The sequence below is a fragment of the Hibiscus syriacus genome, unplaced genomic scaffold (assembly GCF_006381635.1).
Source record: "Hibiscus syriacus cultivar Baekdansim isolate YM2019G1 unplaced genomic scaffold, ASM638163v2 tig00003179_pilon, whole genome shotgun sequence".
Classification (NCBI taxonomy): domain Eukaryota; kingdom Viridiplantae; phylum Streptophyta; class Magnoliopsida; order Malvales; family Malvaceae; genus Hibiscus; species Hibiscus syriacus.
This window is the reverse complement of record NW_024061965.1, coordinates 174,590-184,405: the sequence shown is the minus strand read 5'-3', so window position 1 is coordinate 184,405 and position 9,816 is coordinate 174,590. Positions and strand designations below refer to the sequence as shown.

General features: G+C 35.5%; 1 protein-coding gene across 1 annotated transcript; it reads left to right on the top strand.

Moving 5' to 3' along the window:
- The first annotated feature begins 7,003 nt into the window (after positions 1-7,003).
- LOC120175355 lies at positions 7,004-8,802 on the top strand. The gene is made up of 2 exons (XM_039181991.1): positions 7,004-8,130; positions 8,668-8,802. The coding sequence occupies exon 1, from the start codon at positions 7,043-7,045 to the stop codon at positions 8,105-8,107; it is 1,065 nt and encodes a 354-aa protein (XP_039037922.1). The 5' UTR covers positions 7,004-7,042; the 3' UTR covers positions 8,108-8,130; positions 8,668-8,802.
- The last annotated feature ends 1,014 nt before the right edge of the window (positions 8,803-9,816 follow it).

Below are 9,816 nucleotides of genomic sequence, written 5' to 3'. Positions count from 1 at the left end.
GCCCACATATCCACGGTTTCAACTTCATGACGAAGGGAATCGTACACACAAGCATCATCTATCTCTAGGTTGGGATTTCAACTTCAGGACGAATGATATCTAACTCAGAGAGGGAGTGTTTGTCAATAAACTTTCCAGTTTCATAGTCAACTTCAACTTCACGATGAAGGATATTGGCCTCGAAACAATGCAACTTAACTTGGATTTCAACTTCTCGACGAAGGATATCCAATTCAAGGTTCAACTTCACGACGAATGGGTCATCCACGATTTCAACTTCACGACGAAGGATATCGTGTCCACCAGCATCAATGCAACCCTTGGATTTCAACTTCACGACGAAGGATATCCAATTCGAGGCTCAACTTCACAATGAATGGGTCATTCCCGATTTCAACTTCACGACGAAGGATATCGTGCTCATTTGCAGCTTAGCTCAAGGCAAGAAGGGTTATCTGCTAACAAAAGACCTTCGAGTTCGATTATACTCAGCTCAAAGGCACATCATTTGTAGTATAGCTTAAGTCGAGAAGGGTTATCTGCCAACCAAAGACCTTTGAGTTTGACTACGCTCAGCTCCAAGGCACGTCATTTGCAGCATAACTCAAGGCTAGAAGGGTTATCTGTCAATAAAAGACCTTCAAGTTCAATTATATTCAGCTCAAAGGCACATCATTTGCAGTATAACTCAAGGCGAGAAGAGCTATCTGTCATCAAATACCTTTGAGATTCGATTTCATTCAGCTCCAAGGCACGTCATTTATAGCAAAACTCAAGGCTAGAAGGGTTATCTGTCAACAAAAGACCTTTTGAGTTCTTACACTCAGCTTAAAGACACATATTTTACAGCATAACTCAAGGCTAGAAGGGTTATCTACCAACATCAAGACTTTCGAGTTCGATTTCATTAATCTCAGAGGCATATCAACCGCATGGTAGCAACGAGGAACTACCTTCTAGAAGAATTTTCAAGCCGAGATCTTTAACCGAGAAGAAGACCAAGGCCCAATTCCAGGCTCAGGCTGAAGCCCAATCACAGTTACTCCCTAATAAATGTATCAAGTCTCAAAACAAGAAAGGACCGAACAAAAACTGGTTGTCTTTTTCGTCTTTGCCCTATTCTTGTTAACACAAGAATGTGCAAAGAGGGGCAGCTGTAGACCCCAGATTTTGTCCTCATTCACAACACTACACCCATGCCCACGTGAAGCTGCCAGACATCCTATGCCCACTTGCCGCTGTCATTGCCACCCACTATTAGAGGATAAGCTAAAAAAATCAAAGCATCATCACACCAACCAAGTTGCACGATTTTAAAATATAAAAAATCAGTGTAAATTTGGTTATAAAAAAAGTTGAATGCATGTATGAAAGGGGGAAAAAACAGAAACGAAGAGAAACAATTGTAGGATACAGTTGCTCTCGGTTTTTCAGCAAGGAAAATAACAATAAAATACATATTTTTTTTCAGCAATCCTAAGGTATTTCAGTTTATATTTCAGTTTTTTTTAATTTATTTGTTCAATTCGAATGCAGCTAATAATAAGAATTTTAATTTGTAATTTTGTTCGTAGTTAACGTAAATTCCATGAGTTCTAAAAAATAATTAAAATAGAGATAGGGAGTTAGGTTACCTTGCTTCGGTGTTCGTCGGAGTAGGGGTGTCACGGTCGTCGGGTCTAAAGTCGAGTGGTCGGTGTAACTCTCGGGTTCACTGGATATTTGGTCGCCATGGCTGCTCTGTCGCGATGGTGAAGGAAAAGAAAGCAGAAGGCTAGGGATTAAAGAAACAAGGGCAGAATTGAAAATAGGAAAAGGGAAAGCTGATTTTGGTTTTGGTTCAGCGTGTACTGGAAATAATAAAGGTGGGGTATGTGTTTTTTAATTTTTGGGGTAAATTTGGAAATAGGTCCTTAGGTTCTAAAGATGCTTCATGCTTTATCACTAACTCATGGTATAATCACGCATAAGTCCTCTAAATTTAGGAAATACATATTATTCTCGTCACTAAGTTAAGACTAAATCACTGTATGAGTCCTTTTCTTTAGCCCAAGTAACGTTTGGAGCATTAAATCATGGGTAAACATCCTTTAGGTCCCTATATTCTTGTAGTGTTTTATTTAGATTACTAAAATTGGCATTTTTGTTATTATTTCAATTTGGGCTACATATCATGTCTTATTTGTTTTAGTCATTTATATGTTTTATGGTATTTTATTTAGGACATCATGTTTACATTTATTTTAATTTAGACCCCGTAGCATCAGTTATTGTATCATTTGATTATGATATTTATTTTATTTTTTATTTTAGTTTAGTCACTATTAGTTTTTTATTTAGCCATTGTTATTTTATTTTATTTTTCATTTGGATCCTGTTTATTTTTTATTTAATTATTATTTTATGTTTTGCATTTTAATCTACATAATTAGATTTTATTACAATTTAGGTCATGTATTTATTTTAAATTGATTGTTGAGGATCTTATTTGTTCATATATATTTATTAGATCCTTCTACTTTAATCCTTTAATTTTTTGTTTGTGTTATTTTAGTACTTTATTTTTTATTTTTGCTATTTAATCCCTTAAGTTTTTTTTTTCTTGCAGCTCGTTCTTAAGATTAATTCGACCCATAAATTTTAATTGTTTCCAATTTAATTTTTAATTTGATTTTTTTCATTCCTTTTTATATTTATTTTATTTCAATCTTAATACTAACTCTTTGTGTTTGTTTGTTTTATTTTCTTACTTTATTTATGATTTTTTAGGATTTTAATCAATTAAAGGTAAGTAATTTGAATCGAATCTCTAAATTTTAATTTAAATTGTAATTTTCGTAATTAAGACAACCGATAAATTAAATGGTACCGAAAGGGCAGTTCAAGGGTGTTAATCCTTCCTTGACTGTAACCGACTCCCGAATCCGATATATTTCTGGTAAAACGCAGATCAGGTATGATGGTATCCGATCAACCAAATTTTTTACGAAAAATAAATGATCGGTGGTGACTCCAATATTTTATTCCAAGTCGAAGCCAAATTCTGGAACCACCCGAAAGACGGTCGCGACACCCAGGCTCTGTTATTTCCGCCTCACTACAGTTGAAGGAGATGAAGAAAACAGAATTCCCAAAAAAGAAAGTTGGCACAAGGGGAAATAAAGTAGGCGAATTTAGAAGAAGAAAAAAATTGAAGACAGCTCAGTCATCAGCAGAACCAAAAAGCAAACATCACCAACAACCATCAGCAGTAACGAGAGAACCCATTTGAGCAAAAATCAACAATAACCAAACCAGTAACGATTAGGAAGAAGCATCCAAAAGAAAGAAAAAAATTACCTTCATAATCCAGAGGCCTTCCCTCGCATTGCTAGGAACCAAAATCCATTCAGGTTTAAGGTAAACCTCTCGTTCTTTGAATGTTTCTAGCTACTGTTTGGGCGTGAGGTTTGTTTTATGGGTATGTTGAATAGAGGGCTTCGGGTTTAGGGAATGGTTATAGGTTAACAGTGGGTTTTTCTGTTTGTGATGTCTAGGTCGTAGGTTTTGGCAAGAGTAGAAATAGTTGAGTTGAGATTTTAAATAGTGTTGATTTTTATTTTTCTAGTAGTAGTAGTGTTGATATTAGCAGTCCTTTGTACATGCATACAACATATATATTTTCTTTGTTCTTCTATATTATACGTTATTCTAACAATGTATACAACTTGCTTGATGAGCCGGATTTAGAGAGTCAGTTAATCTCGGAAGATGTTAACAATGTTTGATTTTGATTTAATATTTTTCTAGACTTAATATTATGGTTGAGTCTTAAGATTTGACACTTTAATATTATGATTTTATTATGGATTTATACTCTAGAGTTAATATTATGGTTTGAATCTTGAAATTTGACATTTTAATGTTGTGGTTTGAATCTTGATATTTAACTTTATTTATGATTTTTATATATATTTATAATTTTAAAATTATTTTATAGTCGTACCCTATAATTTAAAAATTGTCATTTTACGTCCCCGTCTCTGTATCCGTCTCGTATCCGTATCAGTGCAACATAGGTTTTCGAGGAGGACTTGCTTGCCCACAACTAAGGTGGATGAACCGCTCTTGTATTTCTCAGTCGTTTTCCACCATGAAGATGCCGAAGGAAGCTTGAGGTTGGCGGAACATAACGAGTTGATGAAATCGACGATTATGGAGCGTGGGAATGGGTAAACTTGCCGTACCAGATGAGATTGATGGCGATTTTTCCATTAAAAGAGAGCCATGTGGTAATTCAACGCCAGAGGCTACTCTTGAACCAACTCGCAGAAGGAAGAAGGGATGATACAAAATAGGAAAGAGTGGCAAGTTTGTAAATAGAAGCTGTCATTGTTTTAGTTGTGGGAAAATCTTGAGAAAGATATCGACAGGTGGCTTGATTGATAGAATATGTAAATATTAATGATCAAATATAGAATTATGTCAATTTTATTAACGTACACGTAATCACTTTCGTTAAAAATTAACGGGTCAGTTGTTTGATTGAAACATTTATATAATTGAGTGGTTTGATGATTCAATTAAAACTTTGGTGGTCAAATTGATTTTTAATCATAGTTTAGTGATCTACAGTGTAGTTACCATTTTTAAATCGAAAAGTAGTAGTAAATTTTCCTATGATGTATGTTAACTAAAACATATTTTAAAAAGGGTAAATTTTCCTATGAATTTTATTCTCTCTTATTTTATTCATTATATTTTTAATTTTTCAATTTAATTACTAAACTTTATAAATTAATTTTTTTCACTCAGCCTTAATTTTCTAACAGGACTTGGTTTAAATTAAATATTTTTATTGTTAAAATACATGTCAGAAAACAAAAGTTAAAAGAAGAGTAAAAATCAATTACCCAAAGTCAAATCTTCTTACCGTCAACAGCTCCACCAAGGGTCGGTGCTTCCTCTCCGTTTATATATGTGATCGTAACGAAGCTCACGCTATGACCATTGCGTTCCTGCCGTTGCAACTTCCTCTTCTCAAAGGTTCCGTCCAAAAGGTCTTGATCCAACGGTGATAGAGAGTTGAAACACCCTTGATAATCGATTAAGCATACGCAGACATGTACATGCTAAGCAACCCATGCATGCATGTCAATCACAGTGTGGTTTTTGTTGATGCCATGAGTTGTCTCACCATCGCCTATAAAGTGCTTAGCACAAGCCACAACCTTGTCTGCCTATGCTTAATAGAGAATGGAAGGCAGTTCCAATAATGGAGAAGAAAGTAGCAAGGGGGGAAGCATGGCGAAAGCGAAGCGGTGATGTTGAGAGGAAAGCACCCAAGAGGCGATTTTGGAGAGAGCGGTGAAAGCGAAGCGGTGATCGTGAGCTTAGAGTTGAAGAAGAGAAGGATGGCTTGCTTTATGGAATGCAATCTAGTGATTCCGGTTGTTTTCATTTCAACAAGCGACTCTACGTCCATATCCACGCAAAATAGTATGTCGTCCAATGGCGGATGTACGTATTACTCATGGTGGGCACGTGTCTGCTTTAAATCCATAATTTTTTGTGTTAGTTGTTAATTTTATTTAAAATGTATATCATAAAATTTTATTGGTGTTTATTTCATACGAAAAGTTTATTTTATTAATACATATGTGTATACCTTAAAAAATATTTCTGGATTTGCTATTGATTTCGTTAGTTTTCATCGGCGTCGGATTCTATGTTTAACGGTGTGCTCCGCCCACAGAGGCGTCTCCTTCGATTCCTTCAATTTTCATTTTTCCTCGATTTCAATCTTGGGGAGAGAAGAAGATAGTTGTAACCAAACAAAGTGGAACATGAAATAAACAAATTCAAACTGGTCAGTTGTATCCACGTGGCTGGTTTTATTATTAAAATAAGCCATATAATAAAGTTGTTACTCAGAAAATGGTAAAACAATTTCAATGTATAAAATTAAGTGATTAAATTGAAAAAAATTAAAAATACAATGAATAAAATAGAAGAAAGAATAAAATTAAGTGAGTAAATTTGTAATTTACCCTTTTAAAAAGGTATGGTATTGAAGTTTATGCTACATAAATAACTTGGGTTATAAAATTTTTGAAATTTGAAATTCAAAAATATGTCGCCAATTTTCACAATAAAAGGTTAAATTACATATTCAGTCACTCAATTATTATTTTGTTCTGTTTTAATTACTCAATTAAAATTTTTCAAAATAATAACTAAATTTATATTTTGATTTCGTTTTGGTCACCCGCCTTAAAAAAAATTAACAATGACGTTAAGATATCACCATAAGATAATGTCAGATCATCATTGAAGAAAAAATTACACATCAGTAGTTTTGTTTATTTTTAACGGCAAATAACCAAAATGGAATCAAAATGTAATGTTAAGTATCATTTGAAAAAGACATACAATCAAAATTAACCCCATATATTTACCAAAATGGTCATTTTGGCTCATATTTTTTTTAGAGTATTTTAATCCTAACATTTTATTTTAGAGCAAAATTGTCCTAACGTTTGATTAAATAGTCACTTTGACCTTTATTTTTTTGGAGCGACTCTCAACGTTTCATCTTAGAGTAAAAAGCCTTTACTTTGAAATCGTTTGTTAACTATCGATTTCATCACGAAGGGATATTTTTCATAAAATAAAATATTTTGGGGAAAAATGCTAAAAAGGAATAAGAGCCAAATGACTATTTTGGTAAATATTGGGGGACTAATTTTGGTATTATTCCTTTGAAAAACAAATAGTTGGATGACCAAAACAAAACTAATGTGATAATAGGATGACTAAATACGTAGTTTATCCTAAAAATTACAAATCCAAGCAGAGAGAAAGCTTGGTGGGGGTTGAACGTTACTCCTAGCAATAAAATTACCCCGTTGATTTCCAGCAATTACGCATCCACCCTCCTTTCACTTTCTGTCTCCAATCCCAAACAGCAAACAGTCCACCCTCACAAATTGGCGCAATTTTTGCTATAAATCCAATTGATAAGCTAATTTCAACTTAGGGTTTTAAGGTAGAAACAATAAAGATGAAAGCTTCATTGAAATTTCGTGAAGAGAAGAAGCCAGTTTTGAGAGCCAAAATACCTCTCAGCATCTTAGGCCTGCCCTTTCAATCGGGGATCGTCGCCGGCGATTCCAAGGAGTTCGCCTTAAATCTCTCCACCTTCTTCGAATCTGGACCGTCCATCAAGATTGCATACCGTCCTAATGACACGTGGAGCCCTTTCTCTCTTATCATCAAGACTGGAACCGGAGCCTTTGGTTCCCCCGTCTCCAGCTCCATGCTCATGAGTGCCGAGTTTAACCTCCTTGGCCGTGGAAACCCTAGCTTTATGCTTCACTTCAAACCCCAGTTTGGGGATTTCTCGATCAAGAAGTCGCAGTCTTCTGTTTTCGATAAAGCCGTGAAGCCTAGCAATGGCGGCGTTTTGGAGGACGATTCGTTGATTGAAGTGGTGGATTTTCCTGCTGTTAGTGGCGATTCGATCGGGTTCTTTGCCGATAAAAGAAAACTGGCGGCTTTCAATTCGAAGGATTTCGCGGGGATACTCTCCGGAATGGAGATAGCAGCGAGGACGTCCGTGCCGGTTAAGGGAAAGGCGTTGGTGAAATTCCGTTGGGGGATGAGGATTCCATCGGAGATGAAGAGTGGTGTAGGCGGAATTGCCGATCCAAAGACTGGGTTTTCGTTGGCGAAGATTCCATTCTTGGTGATGGAAAAGATCGGGATCGAACACGTGGACGGCACTGAATCCAAGCAGGATATATCCACCGCCAGTAAATCGGGTCCAGAGGCTGGCCCTAATTCCGACGCGGCGGAAGTGTGTTATACAATCAAACGACAGCTGGAAGCTTTGAAATCCGAGAATGGGTCACTGAGGAGAGCCGTGGAGGAGCTCAGGCATGAAATATCCATGGGAAAATATAGAGAATTCGAAAGAACTTCAATCAGCAAACCGAAAACGGAGAGAGAGGAAACAATGAGAAGAAATCAAACGAGAATGGAGAGAGGAAACAAGGAGAAGAAATCAGTGGAAGGGGATTTGAGCGGGGAGTTGAAGAAAGCATTGAAAGGAGCTGGTGGGTCTTGAATTTGCTGCCATATAATGATAATGTAAGTTTTGTTTTCCAGAAATTCATGTCTGGATTGGTAATGCTACAAAATAGATTAAATTTTGCATGCGAATTTCGTTTTGAATCTTTGAGTATTGAACACAGTACTAAATTACGGTGTTGCGACCTCAATATATTACCAAGGTATTGAATCAGTAGCTGGTGTGAGTAGCGAATAATTCAATTGTAAATTGGGTTGATTTGGTGGTTTCTATGGCGCTGTAGGTAAAAGCTGTAGTGCCAATAGGGAAGCATGTGAAAACATGCAATAAGAAACTTAACCATTTGCTTTACAGATCAAGTCAGGTGGGAATGTTCAATGCTGAACCATTTGCATAAGAAGCTTAAGAGATTCTGGTTAGGGTTGTAAATGGATCCGGTTTAAACGAATTTGGTTGTGTTTGTATTCGTTTGTTTATTTTTTTAAGGCATTCATGCTCCGTTCGTGATAGTTTAAATTTTTAATAATTTGTTATTGTTCGTTTGTTTATATTTGGAAGCATTTGTGTTTGATTCATTTGTTTATATTTGGAAGCAGGTTTCAAATCGCGGTCGCGGTCACGATTTCGGTCATTTCGGGTTTACCGTGATTGTGGCCGTCACGGGCGCTATTGCGGGTGTAGCGGGTAACTCAGACGGCGGCGAAACCGCTATATTACGGATGAAATCGCGTTTTCGAAACGTTATTTGAAACTCTGTTTGGAAGTGTTTGTTTTTGGTACGTTTAGTGTTCGTTAGGTATGACAATTTAACCTGAGATTGATGGATTTTGACTCGATCCAACTCGAAATGGTCGGATCTTATATAGGGGGTGAGATCGGGTTGAGTTTGGGGAGGGTGAAAAATCTTTTACTCAACCCGAGAATAATACTTATTTTTTTATATAAATTTATGGATAATTGTTATAATTCCCATCTCTCTATAGTTTTTTTTTAAAACTAGGCAATTATTTTATTTCGGGTCAGATCATATTTATACTTTAAAATTTTGGGTCAGGTCGGATTCGGGTGGAAGAAATATGCTCTTCGGGTTGGGTTGGGTAGGGTGGAGAATATATATTTTTCGGGTCGGGTCAGATTCAGATAGAGGATATATATATTTTAGGTTGGATTGTATTAACAAAAAATCTGATCCAGCCTGACCCGTTGCCATCACTAGTGTTCGTGATCACGTTCTTTTATATGTTTAAAAATCTTAACTCTATAAAAACAAAAAATTAAATAAAAACATGTCAATTTAGGATAGTTTAACAATATTTTTGGATTTGAAATCAACATTTTTTATTGACTAAATAGGTATTTCAATTATACATAAAGTTAATTTTAGGCGTCTAAAGAATTTTTCGTTTAAAATAGTGTCGAACATTTTCAACGTCAATTTTTTTAAGTATTTACAAAAAAAAATTATTTATTTTTTTTAAAAAATACTTAAAGTTATTATTATTAAAAAAACTTAAACTTTTTTTAAATTACAAAAAAAATCTCAAAATCTTGAAAACCATTTATTTCAATCCTTTTATTACCATTGGTTATTGCCAACGTCGATCAAAATTCGGACGGCGAAAGATCACCTGATCACCCACCATGCGAATCTCATGCTTCAAGCAATGATTGCAGAGAAGAATGGACGATTGTACAGTGATGACTTCAGCAGCTATTCCTCTTGTTGTGCGATGAAACTATGGATG